Source organism: Mastacembelus armatus, chromosome 6, assembly GCF_900324485.2.
Source record: "Mastacembelus armatus chromosome 6, fMasArm1.2, whole genome shotgun sequence".
In the NCBI taxonomy this organism is placed as follows: Eukaryota; Metazoa; Chordata; class Actinopteri; order Synbranchiformes; family Mastacembelidae; genus Mastacembelus; species Mastacembelus armatus.
The window spans coordinates 16,186,636-16,204,279 of NC_046638.1; the positions used below are offsets into that span (position 1 = coordinate 16,186,636).

At 40.7% G+C, this 17,644-nt stretch overlaps 1 protein-coding gene across 1 annotated transcript; it reads left to right on the forward strand.

The window, feature by feature from the left end:
- The first annotated feature begins 1,636 nt into the window (after window positions 1-1,636).
- Window positions 1,637-16,029, forward strand: slc38a8a (solute carrier family 38 member 8a). The gene is made up of 10 exons (XM_026312060.1): window positions 1,637-1,837; window positions 4,750-4,948; window positions 5,492-5,648; window positions 6,211-6,315; window positions 8,284-8,341; window positions 11,524-11,638; window positions 12,765-12,912; window positions 13,217-13,419; window positions 13,493-13,544; window positions 15,927-16,029. Exons 1-10 carry the CDS (start codon window positions 1,637-1,639, stop codon window positions 16,027-16,029), a joined length of 1,341 nt encoding a protein of 446 aa, XP_026167845.1.
- The last annotated feature ends 1,615 nt before the right edge of the window (window positions 16,030-17,644 follow it).

Genomic DNA, 17,644 nt, shown 5'->3' on the forward strand with positions numbered 1-17,644 from the left:
GTGATGTGTGTCGGTGTGCTTGGGGGTCTGAGCTTTGGCTTCTTATCCCAGCCTAATAGGCCAGACAAGCCTGTGAAGCTGTCACCCGTCCTCTTGGGTGACGGCCCCACTGGAGAGCTAATCTCGCTCAGAACCTTGGGAAACTGAGAAATGACCCCGGAGCAAGCTAGCTGCACTAACAAGATTTAGGAAATCTGGTGGTGAATGAAGGTCACATGACCTCTTTCTCCCCACAGTTCCCAGGTGTGGGAATTCCAGTTGGGCAAATCGAGTTGCCTGCTCACATCCTGAACAGGCAGTTAAAAAGACACTGGCAGCTCTGGGCTGAGCCCTTCACCCCACTCAGATTCACCAGTCCTACCAGCCTGTACTTCTCCCCATCAACTTTATCCATTAATGTCTGTGTCAGCATTAAAGGCTGGCTTACACCTTCACTCCTGCTTTCCCTCCTGTCACACCTGTTCATGTCCTTCCCACCCTTTTCTTCTTTGGGCCTCCAGTTTTGGCTTCAGGGCCAAAGCTTAAATAAGTTGCTGGTTGATTTGAGTTTTGGGAAAGAAGCTTTGTAAAAATAAAACCATGTGACTCAAGTTCACATGGTTTGGGGATAACCAAAATTACTATAAGTCATCCCAAGGGCATTATGACTATCTTCTTAAAAGTGCGTGTGAACTACAAATTTCAACCTACTAAGGATACTACTTTAAATCTGTGGGCTTCATCCTGTAGAGACGAGTGTCGGTTCCAAATTTCATTGCAATCCACTTGGGACTTGCAATTGAACAATTTGGCAACTTTGGTTACACGATGTGTGGTCCGTTTTCTACCATCAGTTATAGAAGGGCCACCATGATGCACATACCTGTGACGTCCACACTAAAGCAGAGGCTAAGTCTTGTTTGAAATGACCAATGCATGTGTGAAAGCCTTTCTGACCCGATCTACTCCATATTGCTCTTCTCCCTTTCAAATACCTCTGATATTATTTATTTCCATTGTTTCATTGGTTTGATCAGAGATACATTTTCTACATATGGGATTCTTTCAACTGCGTAATTCCTCACCCCTGATTCTCTGCTGACCTCTCTAACCCACTTCTCACATCATTACCCTTCCTCACATTTTCTACTCACTAACTTAGTGTTTGAAATGTCACCATTGAGCTCCAAGCTGAAAATGTGTTTTACAACAGTTTTGTTATGATATAGAATTTGTTTAATTATGGCAAAGTGAGACATCTACACATTTTTAGTACATTTCAAAGTATTTGCTGTTTTTGAGAGACACGCCATTATCTTTTATATCACGTATGAGTCCACTGCACCTTACTGTAACAGTTCAGGTTTTATTTTTATTCATATTTATGTTTGAACAAAGCAAAACACAGTCGAGTTTCTTTTGTAGGTCGAGTTAATTTCACTGAGGGGATTTCTGTGTAGTTTCCGAGCAGCACTTGAATGCAGCAGCAGGAGCCCCCCTCTCTCCCTCCTCCCCCCTGTTCGGCTCACCTTGCTATGTGAAGTGAACGGCCCGGCCCTCAAAGCACCGTAACCGAGCCGTAGAGCACCGTGCCCGGTGAGTCTTGGGACCCGACCGGCACCTCGTCTGGGTGTATGTGCATCTCACCGGTTGACGCATGGAGGAGTTAGCCAGAGAGAGCATCACCCTGCTGGCTTCAGCCTCAGCCGAGCCCCAGTTGGACGCCGCCGGTCCTCGGCTCGGTTCCCTGGGAGCCATTTTCATCATGCTGAAATCCGCCCTGGGCGCCGGGCTCCTCAACTTCCCCTCGGCCTTCGAGAGAGCCGGGGGCATCCGCAGCGCAGTCACCGTGGAGCTGGTGGGCACTTTTACATGTTTACATACAACTATAAGAAGACATTTCATATTTACATACAACTATAAGAAGACATTTCATATGTACATACAACTATAAGAAGACATTTCATATTTACATACAACTATAAGAAGACATTTCATATTTACATACAACTATAAGAAGACATTTCATATTTACATACAACTATAAGAAGACATTTCATATTTACATACAACTATAAGAAGACATTTCATATTTACATACAACTATAAGAAGACATTTCATATGTACATACAACTATAAGAAGACATTTCTTACATATTTATTTACATGTATAATTAGACAGTTCTACTGCTTTAGTGTGTTATGTATCAAAAGTAGAGGTACCTTTTTATTTATTGCTGTTGGAGGTTTGCTGTGGGGGAGATGCATCTTGTCTACTGAGTGCTTTAAGTTCACAGAGAGGGACCACAGGGGCCTGACCTCAGCGTCTCTTAGATCCACTCTGCCTTAACTAATTTTATTTTGTTGCTCACCTCTTTTCTCCTGTCAGTCACTAACACCAGTGCAATAAAACATTTAACAACATGTCTTTTCTGCCTAAACCCTAAACTCATTGTCACTAAAGCTGCCTATCACTTTGACCCAGAAAATTAAGCTGAATGAGCCATTTGTGTTTTATTCAAACAAATCAGCGTAGTGTGGCTGACTCCAATGTGAGTGAGTGTGTGTGTGTGTGTGTGTGTGTGTGTGTGTGGTTCTGCTGGGCAATCCATTCACTCACTTCTGGGGTTTGTCCTTCAGAGGAGTGGAAGAACTCAATCACAGGAGCAAACCAGCTTTGTACAGCTCTGTGGGTGAAACTGAGCAATGGGCAGAAAATATAAATCATTACTTACTCTCTGGCTGTGAGTGACTGTCCTCTTTTCTAATTCCATTTTGACTTTTTGGATAAATGACCAAGCAGTAGAAAACAGAGAGTTCCATTATTTTTTTGCCTATTCGGGTCAGTGTCTTTCCTTCTCTGCAAAATATGACATGAGAACAACTAGAACAATCTGTTTTCTCTTTTGATATCTACATAAGTTTCATTGTCTCGTCCAGTCCCAAAGTTGGATGTGAAAGTTAAATATATATATTGTTCATAGGCTCCAACAGATCCCAGTGACCCTGGTTAAGGAATAAGTGGGTATAGATAATGGATGGATATATTGTTCAAGTTGGTTGTCTCTGAGCAGGTCAGTGAGAATGGTTGACTGAAAAGACTAATAAAAGGATTGAGAAAACAGGGTCAAAGGATGTCAGCACTTACACTTGGGCTTATTTGATTCACAGACTTTTATTATTTTTGTCAGAGCTGTCTTTCACACTATTCCAAAAATCACATTCTGGTTTTTACTCCTCAGTTTCTGTATTAATCCTATTTTTCCATAAGTGCTGTCATCACAATGTCCATGTTGCAAAGACTAATTCCAGACTGTCCTTATAGCTGTTCTTTCTGCGGTGTCTCCCTTCTCTGTGTTAAGATTGTGCTGCTGATTTTCTTGTTACTGTCTTCTACTCCTCTGATTAGAAGACAATAATTCTCCTCATCAGCATATTCATTTACATGTATAAGAAGACACTGATGTTAATCCTGATACACAAAGAGATGTAACCCCTTGAGCTATGAGGGTAGTTGGTTGGCTCTGATGTAAAAGATTTAAAGGGTTTGATGGTTTTGAAAGGGGTATTCAGGTTGTTATATCAGTTGTTATATCAACTCGATGGTCCGGTTATGCTGTCCTTGTCAGTTCATCTGCAGTGTCTCTCTACATCCCAGGCCTCCAGCATCCAGAGTAATTATTGGCGATGACACGAGTACACAAAAGACACGTGTTTTCTTTTGGAACATTATTTCCCAACAGGGAGGCTTTTTAAATCAATACTCTTATTCTGATGAGTTTTTTCTTACTGTAATTTTCACAATCATTAAGTTCTTTCATTAAATAAACTTGTCACACTGTTTTACAGCCACTAAATGACATATTTTCATCCAGGCGTTCAGTAATTATATTAGTGCCATGTGTGTTAATATTCAAAACTGGTTGTCATACATTTTAAATAAGCAGTCACAAAAAAGATACAAACACCAGAGTCTATTATTTGAGTAGGATTAAACATCCAGTGGTCAGACTTGGTATTATTTGAACATTTTCAACACTATTTTAATTATTATTCTTTACTTATGAAATACCAGACAACACTTTTTCTACCAAACCCTTATCATTAATCAAAAGGCAAACTTTCGAAAGGGTAAACTTTGATTATACACAAGCAGATGTACCAGACGTTTGACTTAATAGGCAGGAAACGGTCTGAAATTGGCAGTTAGGTTGAGCACTTAACAGCCATAGCAAAATGTTGTGAAATTCGCTGGTGTCCAGATCAGGATTGATCGTAATAACGTTTAAGTAGTGTACCCGTTAGGTTACATTTTAAATTTATCTGGTGATTTACGATTAAATTATCTTCAAAACCAATGAAATTCTCATCAGCCTCAGCTGTGCTTTGTGTTTAGTGCTGCTTAGCAAATTTTTGCATCCTAACATGCTATACTAAGATGATGGACATTGTAAATATACATGCTAATCATCATCATGTTAACATTGTCATTGTAGCTGTGTTAGCAGGGTGATGTACTGCAGGCACCACTAGTCTCAGAGAGCAACTAGCATGGCAGCATTTTTGGTGATACTAAACAAATATTATTATTATTGACTGAAAGGTATGGGCTGGACTTTGTTTCTTCATGTGGATTAAGAGAAACTGAGAACTTGTATGTTGAAGTCACACCTTCAGTGTGTGTACAGTATACAGATAGGAGACCCCACCTTAAATTACATAATCTGCATCTCTGAACCTTGTTCTTTTGCTTTTCTTCAACCTGTCAGGTCTCCCTCGTGTTCCTGGTCAGTGGCCTGATCATCCTGGGCTACTCCTCGTCCATCAGTGGCCAGTGCACCTACCAGGCGGTGATAAAGGAGGTGTGTGGGCCGGCCATCGGTCAGCTGTGTGAGATCTGCTATGTCTTCAATCTTTTCATGATTGCTGTGGCCTTTCTGGTCATAGTGGATGACCAGCTGAAGAAATGTGAGTTCTTATCAATAAATACTGATTTGAACTTTATTAGCTTCATCAATAATAATATTTTTTTGTAAATAATCCATTTGAGTTTAAACAGACCTTTGAATGACCTATAGTTGATTTAGTTAAAGAAATAAAATGTGGGTATGAGCAATTCTTCAATTGGAGTGTCTCGCCTATTTCAGTCTGATTTTTAAAGACTTGTGTTATTCATGTTCAGCAGATTCTCCCTAAAATCTGGTTGATTACAGTCACTCCCCTCTCCTTAAATCATGTGACTTTGTTTGGCTTGATACCTTCTTAAAGGGCAGATTTATGTCTGTGGTTTATCACATTAAGTGTATCCCAATGTGAGTGTAACTGTAGTGAAATGGTAGCTGATATTGGTCCCATGGAGTGAAAACTAAATATAAACATGGTCAGAAGCAGGTGTCTTTTTCCATTTTTGCTGACATAAATGCATTATGCTTATGCATTATGTGAAAATAAGAAAACTAGGATCTCTCTCTCCCCCTGTTCTTGTTTGCTTCCTGTGTTTGTGTCTCTCAGTGTGTTTGTCCCTGTATGAGCTGGTAACTGGTTTGCCGGAGTCAGAGATGCCGTACCACTTCTACACAGACCAGCGCTTTGCCCTGGTGCTGCTCTGTGTTCTCCTCATCCTGCCACTGTCTGTCCCCAAAGAGATCAGCATTCAGAAATACATCAGGTCATGTGTCCCATGTGTGTGTGCACATATTCAAGCAACTTCACTTCGTCTTGTCACTTGCATTAAGGCAGACTATTACATTATATTTATATTCATATCAGTTCTATCATTTTGGACCTACAGGACTTTTACTAAATATAATTTTCTCAAAATTTATATCAACTAACCTTTTTCTCAGTGTTTTTAATAATAAACTATGCTATTTAGATTTCTTTTGGTTGGTCCAATATTTATGTTAATCTGAGCCAAATTTTGCCATCAAATTATTTTCTGTTCATTTTGCTTACACCCATACTCCAGTGGCACCGTCAGGTCCAAATTTTCCTCAATACACACAAAATATTTAAATGTACTGGGGAGACTGCTACCAAATTTACTGAGAACAGTAAAAAAAAAACACCTCGTAACCTAACAGGTAGATTACAACAAGACTTTTTTCTCAACCACTGCATTGTCAGCATCAGTTTCCAGTAATCATCTCATTCATTGCACTTTGATTTAAATGTCACAGTGTTTGTCGATTTCTGTCTGAAGCAGGCTATTTGTTTCTGTCCTCCCACAGTGTTCTGGGTACACTGGCTGCGACCTACCTGACTGTAGCCATCATCATCAAATACTACACAATGCCTTCTGCTGCACTCCCCCTCAGCCCTTTCTACAGTAGTGGGTATGTGTGTGTTTAGATATAACACGTCCATTAGATAGGTTTTGTCCCACTGTCTGCTGTAAAAACAGAAATCTGCTTTCATAGATACAAAGGGCAATACCAGGCAATAATTAGCTTAACTTAGTATAAAAACTTGTACTGGGGGAATGGCTCACCCATGTCCAAATATAAGAAGTAGCAGTAGTTTGAGAGGCACTAGTAGGTGGATAGTGTTATGTTAGGTACAGGATTTCCCACAGGGCCCAAGGATGCAAGAACAGAGAATGCTAAACAAAGGAAAAACTCAAATCAGGAGTGCTGGGACGGGAACAGGAACAGAAAACACAGAAGCACAGGGACATAGGAACAGGAATCCAAGGTGGCTCCAGAGGACGGCTCCTTAGGTGAACTGGAGTCCTGGGCGGGTCTGGAGGACAGGCCCCCAGGTGAACAAGAGTTCTGGATTGTTCCAGAGGATGGCCCCTCAGGCTAGCAGGAATCAAAGCTGCAGTGGCATTGGCCAAACCAGCCAATCCTGTGAGGAAGCTCTGGGACAGAGGTTGCAGTGGCATCGGCAAGACTTGCTGACCCACTAGGACGAAGACCCAACACCGGGGATGCAGGCATGTCACCAGGACCGGCTGACCCACTAGGAAGACTTGGAACAGGAGGTGCAGTGGCGTCGGCAGGACCAGTGGGAAGACTCGAGACAAAAACAGTAGTGCTGTTGGGAGGACCAGCCGACCCACTGAGACCAGGATCTGGAACAGGAACAGCAGTGGCGTTGGCAGGACTGGCCAACCCACTGGAAAACTTGGAATGGGAGCGCGTCAGCCAGCCACTGAGAGTACCAGAAACAGGAGTAGGGACCTCAGGGGGAACACCGCCATTGGCACACTGGGGCCCAGGAAGCAGGGATGGAGCTTGGAGCTTGGGCAGAACCTCATCTCCAACCTCAGTACTGTTTAAAGGTGTCACTGATGGATGAAATGAATGTGATCATTTGAGCTGCCTTCTTCTCAGTCACATAATGATGGGGATGAAGGAACACTCGCTCCAAGTGGGAAGGGTGCAAGAACAGAAACTTTTATTAGAACTCTAAAAGGAAAAACTCAGTTCAGTAATGCTGGGATGGGAAGAGGAACAGAAAACACTGGAGTGCAGGAACATAGGAACAGATCACAGTCTGAGATAGAGTTCAGAAAGCTTACAGTCCAAAGTTCAGTATAATCCTACAAGGGAACAAAGGAACAGCGCCGGTATATCTATGCAAGGAAAACACATGTTCAAAGACTGAACATAGAAGTACCCTAAATCAGACGAGACAGGACGTCCATCCATCCATCCATCCATCCATCCATCCATTATCTATATCCGCTTATTTCTAATTAGGGTCACAGGGATCTGCTGGAGCCTATCCCAGTTCTCTTTGGGTGAAAGGCAGGGGTACACCCTGGACAGGTCACCAGTCCATCACAGGGCCACATAGAGACAAACAACCTCACACACTCACACTCACTCCTATGGGCAATTTAGAGTCACCAGTCAACCTGACATACATGTTTTTGGACTGTGGGAGGAAACCAGAGTACCTGGAGAAAACCCACACAAGCACAGGGAGAACATGCAAAGCTGATCATTTACTGCTTTTGTCATTTTGTATTATTGTAAGTTGTAATTGCATTTTGGACCATACATTTTTTTGACTTTTGATTGACTAAACAATAAAGTGATGAATCAGCACAATAATTCATGATGAAAGTAACTGAATTTATTGCAACTTAAGGGCCTGTCTGCCTCACTGACTTACTGTGGTTGTTCCTGTCAACTGTGGGCCTGTGATTGACAGTTGAACTCTGTGGTGAAGCGTGACTAAATGCCATGGCATTATGAGTGGTGCCCTAACAATAGCTCATTTCTATTTGTTGTGGCATTTGTGAACTCAAGAAAATGACTCTGCTGTGTGTGTTGTCTCCCGTCTGTCTGCAGGACCAGCTCCTGGGCCTCCACTTTCAGCGTCATCCCAACCATCTGCTTCGGTTTCCAAGTGAGTGCAACAATATGAAATGTATTCACTTAGCAGCATTTGAGACTTGGCACATGGTAAGACTGGAGGTGCCAGTATTGTGTCTCTGAGAGTTTATGTATGTATGTGTGCTTCAGGTGGGAGAAGCTGTTATGTTGTGGTTACAAAATTACAAAAACACGCAGGTGAATGCAAGTGATTACCCAGTAAAAGTATTCACAGCCATTTGACCTTTAATGAATAGTTTGCCCAAACATATTCCTCCCCGATGGAAACAGTTTGGGGATTTCTGTGTCTCCACCAAAACAAGGGATAGATAGGCATAGATAGATTTCAGCTGTGGACGTCAACAGAATGAGAAGTTAAAATGTTAAAATTCAACAGAAACTGCTCTTTTTAGTGGAGATTGACATTAAAGCAAAAAATGAGGCTTCAGTGCTGTGCATGCCATAGGTCAGCATTGCTGTGGCAGTGGCAGAGACAGTATCCTTAGTATTAGTTAAGGCCAGGATTAGCTTGAAACTAATTACAATGTGTTGTGTGACCACTGTCGAAGGAAAAGGTGTTGTTTGGACAGGCCTCCCATCACAGGGAAGTTCACATGTAATAAACTATTTGAATTGAGATAACGATTTTTGTCACACTTTCTCCTTAATGGCAGTTACTTAGCCTTTTCTTCAGTAGCTGTGTGGATTCTTCTTCATTGTGCCACATTAAAATAAAACCACAACACAGAAAAGTGGTGTATTGCATTTCAGATGTGTCCAGCAGAGGGCAACACAGTTCTAGAAAACTAAATACAAGGCCATGTCATTAATTTTCTTGGGGACATGAGACCGTGGATGTTTCCAAGCAAATGAGTACCAGATTCAAAGATGGCACTCAGTCACTTAAATGACATTTGCTTACCTGTTGCAAGAATTTATTAGCTTCCTTTTCTAGTCTCTGCGAATATAAAACCACCACTGCTATTTGGAGTTGGAGGTTGTTAACAGTTTTACAGCTTCTCTTTCATCATTTTTGTCTTTTGGGAAAATGCTTTTGGGTTAAAGTGGGTTTTTTCTTGCAGTACTGTGCGTGGCCACTGGGAAAAATTGGCAGCATGCTGGGTGTCATATTCAGCATCAAGTATGGCAAGTTTCCCTATAAACATGTTCGCCCACAGGTTAATGCTACAGAAAGTCAAACCAGGATAGCTGTGGTTTTATTCAGTAATCATTTTGTAAAAGACAAATGAAAAGCTACAGAAATATCCCACAGGCCACATAGTGTGGCCTGGATGTGTTTGGCACAGAAAGACCTGAGGAGTGTATGGATTTTCAGGGAAGCGGTGATTCTTAAACACTGAAAATTAACATGGCTACTGCTGCTGTGAAATTTTGAAATACCACTCAACACTAGCTAGAATATTAAAACCTGGCTCATTTTTTAAAGTCTTCTGGTCTATATCATTGAAAATAAGTGTAAAAAGTTCTGTGTCATGGGAAAATGGGTCTGTTCTATCAACCTAAACCTACTGAGCAGGACACATCAAATAAAGATTTAAATAAAGACATGAAATGTGTTCTATGAGGGCGGTGGGCTGCTTTACTATTGTATTGTACCCCTATATGTAATTATTGTGTGTATTAGGTTGCAGTGTATCAGGCAGTGTGTGTGTGTGTGTGTGTGTGTGTGTGCACGCAGGCGTGTGCATGTGTGAGGGAGAGAGGGAGAAAACTGATTTTAAGTTAGCTGTCTGTGAGTTTCTATGCCAGTGTTTGAAACTTGTTTGTAATACATACACTATTAAAAAAGAGATTTTTAAAAACTTTTATGGATCACGTCATCTGTATTTGTTTCAATTAACATTTAGTCTCCCATAGTTTGCAAAACCCCCTTCCCATCCAAGATCCCCTTTGAAGTCTGTAATCAGTGTTTCATGAGTAAGTTGAGGCAGCCCAACTGCGGATTTGTGTGCTCTCTGAGCGCAGACATGAGTAGTTTCAGTCTTCTCATCTCAGCATGGAAGCTATTGAGGATGTTTCCCAAAATGTCAAACTATTCCTTTAATCGCGACACTTTCAGTTAGCCTTCTCTCCTTGGCTGAATTCAAAAAGGTCAGTGCAGCTTAGGGTCAGAGTTTCACAAATTTGAACTTTAGGCTCTCGTCACATGAGATGTGTTACCTTTACTCAGGATAATCTGGACCTGACTCTAGGCAGTTTAATTGAACTCGTTTCTCCAGTAGAAATAGCCCCTATTAGAACTGTTTACAGTGACTTCCACAGTGACTTATTCCAGAGGAACAGGGAACCTGATTCAGGAAAAAACAAATTGCTGTTGCATTTTTTTAAATATAATTTTTATGCTTTGACATTCCACATACCTCCATTATATCAGCCTGTCTGCATGGTTCAACCCCACTAGAAATAATAATAAAATAAGTTTGGGAATTTGGCTTAAATTCATGCATCAGCATTATTTCTTTGTTGCTAGTAACAGCAGACATTGAACCGTATATTGTGGTTTCTTGGTAATTCTTAGGGCCAGGATTTATTTTGCCCCCCCCCCCCCCAGGAGAGTGCATTTAAGTGTAAAGGTCAGTAACTGGTTCAGCTTGGGGCCGCTGTGCTCCACAGGGGCTCAGCAGAGTGAGCTTTTCATATTTAATAGCAGGGTGAAAAACGGGAAAAAGATGATTCTGTCAATCTAAAGCAGGACAGACTGATGTGACTTCCTAAGTTGCCAAGGTAACCCTTGAAGCATGCTGATCTAATAAAAGGAGGAGAAGGTGGCAAAGGATTGATACACATCATTCTACAAAAACACAGACACACACTCCCTCTGGGTGGTTGCAGTGCAAGGTTTGAAAGTGAGCTGATGAGACCCTCAGAGGAGTGGAGGGGATGACAGAAAAAGGGAAGGAGATTTAAAACCAGCCCACAGCAGATGGGATCAAGTGGGAAGAAGAGTCTGTATCTGGATGTGATGGTTTAATTTGCACCATCTTGCCTTTCAGAGCTGTCATGTAATTCATGGATCTCATCACACTGGCAGAAATAGGCCTTTTGGCTATTTACCCTGCAGTGTGAGCTGCTTGGCCAACACCTAGTAATGTCAGTAGATCTGTGTTTTGTCTGAATCTGAAATAACACAACAGTTAATACTACCTTTAATCACACTTTTAGCTTTTTCAGTTTCATTTCTTGTCTGTGTTTCAGTGCCATGAGGCATCCATCACCATCTACAGTAGCATGGAGAACCAGCGGCTCTCTCACTGGGTCTTCATCTCTGTGGCCTCCATGATCTTCTGTCTCATCATCTACTCCCTCACAGGTCTGACATGCCTAATTAACATCAAAATCTCTACACATTTCTGGCTCAATATTAGCTTCCAAGAAACCTCAGTACAGAAAAAAAGTATGAATGTTTAGGTTATCTACCCAGAGAGAGGGCTTTTCCAAAGATGTGATTGGAACACTTTCCTGTTTTACAACTATGTGACACATCTGCATGAGGAGTGTCCTTTGGAAGTCTTTTCAAAAAGTTTTATCCATTCTAGGGGTGAAAATGTCCATCAGTCCACTATATCTGTCCAAATTATAACTATTAGTTGTGTCAACTATAATGTCAACAGTCGAATTACTGTCATTTCTTTCAGTATTTTCAGTCAATCTCCAGACAATGAAATGTTATAGCTTTTGGTGATTCCTCGATCCTCTCGTGGTCAAACTTTTCACTTTTCCACTATCAATATCTCAACATCTACCATATTTGACAAAAACCTTTGTATCAACATTAATGATGCCCAGATTTTGTATTACAATGACCTTGGGATCTTTTGAGTTTTCCTTCAGTTTAAACATGAGGTTAACATTTGTGGTTTTGAGTGAAATGTTTTGACAAAAAAAAAAAAAAGTTTTTTGTGTGTGTACAAATGTCAGATAGGCAGCTGTCAGACTCAAATAATGCTTACAGTTGTGCATTGTGTATACCTCCATTTAAAATGAAACAAAATTTTCAGTAGTTTCAGTTTTACCTGCTGTACATCTGTGTGTTAGCACTGTCACCGTGCTGATGGTAACATATTATGGAAGTGCCTGAACACTGAACAAATGTAGATGGTTCATGTCAGCCAAAGTGCCTTGTTCAGTGTAATTAAGCCCAAATTTAATGGCTATATATTATATATATAGTGCAGAGTATTTTTAAGTCTCACATGACAAACTGCACTTATACAACTCTTCATGGGTTGTAGTCATTAGTCATTATTTCAAGTCATTAGTTCGGCAATCTTTCCTATCCATCTGACATGATGTGAACATGGCACAAGTCCAGCCTCACAGAGCAGCTAGCATGCTGCTGACCTCTTATTATTTCTTCCAAATACCACAATATAATATGGTTGCAATATAATTGTTCATAAAGATGAGGAAAAACCATCCCTCTTTCCCTGCTGCAGGAGTTTATGGGTACCTGACATTTGGAACAGATGTCAAAGCTGACATTTTGATGTCGTACACCAGCCATGATATTCTGATGCTCATTGCCAGGCTGTTGTTTGGAGTCTCCATCATCACCATCTATCCCATCATCCTGCTGCTGGGCAGGTCAGATCAATTTAGATCACTTTAGTTGAATTTTGTAAACAGTCTTAATGATCTTGTTGCTGCTGTACTATCTATTTCAGTAAAATAAAATCCTTCAAGGTCATCTCAAATGTTAAGATAAGATTTGAATGAATGTGTCACATTATAGGTCATATGTACAGTATATCTTACAGAAGTCTTCAATTAATATGAAAGAAGCACACATAACTCAACCCGCTGAGGTTATGACATTTACAAAACACAACTGTTACATTGCAACTCTCCTTGGTTCCTTTGGTCAAACACATCTTTATCTGTACATCAGATCTGTGATCCAGGACCCCCTGCTGAGTTGGTGGCGGAGGCGTTATGGCTTGGTGACAGTGGAGCTTGAAAGCCGCAGCCGCTACATGTTGACGATCCTGTGGATCACAGCGACACTATTCATTGCTGTCTTTGTACCAGATATCAGCAAAGTAATCGGTGTCATTGGAGGGATCAGTGCCTTTTTCATCTTTATCTTCCCAGGTAACACTCTGGTTATAGATTCATATTCTGTCAAATGTGTTGCAACCCTTAAACCCTGTGATTGTTTCAGCAGGACTCTGTCTGATATTTGCCATGCAGTCTGAGCCAGTGTCCTGTAAAACCAGGTAAGAAATATACTTTATTTATATGTGAATATACTGTATATATGTGAGGGTGATGATCCAAAGTAATACTATAAATTTTGACAGCCTGAGTGAGTGTTTATACTGTAAGTATGCCAACTCTTAGACAGTATGTATATTTTTTGGTCTCTTTATTCAATTTGCAATTCATTTTGCAATCAGCAGTTCAATAATCAATTTGTTCGTGCAATTTGAGAATGCATTTTGCACTTGACAATTCATTGTGTAAAGTGGCAATTCAACTTTAATTTTTTTTGGTAAAAATTTTATATGTAAACTAAATCAATTGCATATCATGTTGCCGTGGGTTTTTGGTCTCTTTATTCAAATATACCCATGAAACAGCATCCATGATAAAATGTACAGTTTATGGCAGCAGGTCCTCTGAGTAAAACACCTGAAATTTGATCATGTTATGAAACCAGGGGTAAAGACAATTTTATTCAATCTAAAGCCCTATACCACCTTCAGTTTCAGCAGTTCCTGAATACGGAGATGTAGTAGCCTATATCACAACAATGTAAGATGGCTGAGTCAGTGGTCTGCACTGCACCGATTTTTCTCTTTCAGGGGAGATTTTCTCATTGAGCGAGACTGTCAGGATCATGGACTTTGTACTTCCTGCCTCAAACTTTAATACTTTAATTTTGAAAATCCCGTTCCTGTGTCCCTGTTACCTAGTGTTTGGTAACTTACCTAATTATCCTGACTGACTTAGTAATCACCTGAATCTGCCACACCTGTAACTGGCTGCATAAAAGCAGAGCAGCAGCTACATGTCTTGGCTAGTTTGTGATGTTGCCACATGGTACTCACCCTCCAGCCCTACCTGACTTGATTTCTGCTGAACCATGACACTTGATGGCTTAACCTGCACCTGGAAATGGCTTTCTTGTTTCTGGAATGGTAACTTGAACTTTGGAAGATATTATTTGATTCTCGACCTGGATGTTTATAGGCATTATTTGAACCTCGTCACTTGCTTCCTGAATTTTGGAAGCCAAGTCTGTTGGTTTTTGAAAAGCCAAACTTGACCCTTGAAAGCCTTATTGGGTCATGGAATGCCAAACTTGGTACCTGGCAGTTTGAGGGACCCTTAAAGGCAGAAGGTGACTTTTGTTTTTGAAGTACTTGATGCATGAGGATTAAACTTAATTCCTGACCTCAACTGACTCCCAAGAACCTAATTTGATTCCTGAAGTCTGAATTGGACTTATGTGAAGCTAATTGGATTTCTGAGGACTCGGCAAGATTCCAGAGAGCTTAATTTGGCTCACATGGACCTAATTGTTTCCAGAGGATCTAACTCGACTCCTGAAGTCTGAATTGGACTTATGTGGAGCTAATTGGATTCCTAAGGACTCGACTGGACTCCTGAGGTCCCAACTTGAACCTTATGGACCTACCTTGTTTCCTGTACTGGAACCTGTGGATCGCTGGACTCCCAAAAGGTTAACTTGTTTCTTGATAACTAGTTGATGTCTAAAGAGTTTATCAGATCCCTAAAGACATTACCTGCTGGGGTAATTGACCTGACCTTTTGACTGCTTGATGAACTCAGTAAAGCTAAGTAGATTCCTGATAAACGGACCTGACCTAGAGAAATATGTTGATTTAGAGTAAGCTTGTATTATCATCTTACTTTCTAGTGTCTAGCCTGAACATACAGGGAATATATTATCTTCTTGTGTGATTGGTCCTGGTAACCAGGTCTAGCTTTGTGTTCCTTTTCACTTACTACCTCACTTGTCTTAGTTTATTTCAGCTGGATTCCTGATTTGACTCTCCATAGTAAATTAAGATTAGTCCCATAGTTTGTATAAATGTTAGTTTTGAAGATTCTTGAGTTTGTATTTTGTTGCTTGTCTACACCTCAACCTATTCGTCACAGCCTTTGCTTTGTTCTTTTAATAAAACATGATAAAACTCAGTTCTTCCGGTTCAGCACCCTTCTTCAGCTCAAACTTACAGAACTCTTTCCTCCCGGTGAGTGAAACCCTGACAGATATGAATGCTTGTACCACCTGTCATTGCAAACTGTGAATGTGAACCTGGTGGTAGCACTAAAGAAAAACGGAGGATCACAAGTCGGCAGGAGTCACCCTCTGGGAACCACAAATGTCTGCTCCAACTTTCATGGCAATCCATCTAAAAGTCTGTTGTTTCGGTGGGCTGATTGCCAGATCTTTCCCATAGTTAGAGGCATGCTTCAACGTCTATTTGTATTTGACTAATTTAAAGTCAAAAACTTTCATATTCAGAAATGCAATCAGGATGGTTTTCTGTAACATTTTGTATTGTACTGGTCTAAGGGATTCCTGTATCATTTCATTCATGTTACATTTCTACCTCCCTCCTGTCCAGAATGGTCCTCACCGTTTGGGGAGCAGTGACGCTGATCTGCGGAGCATTTATCTTCGGCCAGAGCACCACCATCGCTGTCATGCAGCTCCTCAGAAAGATTTGACTCCTCCATTGATCCAGGTGTTGTCACCGAAACAGACAAGATTGAACTGGTTCTTCCTCTCTCCCCTGCCCTGAAGATCTCCTGGTTAATTATGGCCATCGTGGACTCTTCAGTTTTTGCTACACAAGTGACACCTTTGGGATAATGCATTTAGATAAAGTGCTAAGCTATTGTCAGCTGTGACATTTTTCCAGCAGAAGAATTGAAAAAAATCAAACACAAAGTAAGCATTTGTGAATTATAGGTTATCATGTAGGATGAATTAGACTTTGAACAGAATAGAAACTTCACCCTGGGGTGAATGAAAGTTCACATTAATCACAGATCAGCATGAAACAAGTGCCATTACGAATCATTTAAAATCAAAGACACAAAGCAGTTTTCAGTTTTGTAGTTTAATTGCATCACTCCATATCATGTAGAATTTCAACAAGATATTCTTTAAAGACCAAATATATTACTTGCATCCCTGCAATAAGTCTCTACACTAAAGAAGAGAAAGCTATTTTACTGAAACATACAATAAGAATTAATATTTCATTAAACATTGCCATAAAAGTGAATGTTCATTTATGCCGTTTTTCTAATATATATTTTATATAATAGATTTTCATCTCTTTGCTTCATAGGAATACTAGAAAAGAAAGAAGGTAAGAAATGCACAAAACCCACTGAAGAGTAGCATAGCCTAATACTACAGCAAAGAAGTTACTGGACATTCAGTTGACATGCACTCAGTTGAAGGACAGAAAAGAATACAGCCATAGAAGGGAAGAGTTATTGCCATGATTTTTGAATTTGAATGAATTCCTGATTGGCTTGGTATCATGTGACAACACTTCAAAGTAAACTTGGTGACATGCTTTCTGTCCAACAGCTACAGAAACTGGTCTTGCCATCAGGAGGCCCGAGCCTCTTCTGTTCTTCGTCCTCTGCTGTTAAGTGTTTTTATGTTGCCAGGAACATTCAGTGTTTCACTACGTTTCAGTGGCATAACTCTTTCATTGTATGACAAAGCACATGTTGCACTGAGGGGTAGGAGGATAGAAAAAAAATAGGTTGCACAGTCTGAGGGACATTTAGGAATGTATCAACAGGAAACAGTATTGGCATTTCTGACAGTTCGCTCACTATCTACCTCACATTCACAACCCAACCAAGCTGGGCACAATGTACAGGAAGAACACCCTCTATTAGAGGCTGTGGGCTGCATTCAGATGGGCACTGACTGAGTACTGTAAAACTATGGCTATCGGTAAAGTCACTGACATGTAAACAAAAATCCCTGCAATATGGCTTAATGTTTCTATTCAGAATACAGCCGCTCCTTCTTGAATGCAGGCAAGACTTGACACAGTTTTTAGTGGCAGGAGTGAAAGGTTAAAGATGCACTATGGAGTTCTCGTGTAAACAAGCCTAAGCCATGCTAGCTGCAGCCTTCGCCTTCCTTCTCTTTTGTAAGTGCTACCTTTCTTGGTGCTTTACCACTGTTAAAGTACTGTTTACTAATGATAGTGTAAAACCAGTGGTCAGAATATAAATATATGTATAGAGTCACCTCACTCTTAAAGACATGACTCCATAGCCCTACTAGTGGTCAGAAACTCCACAGAGT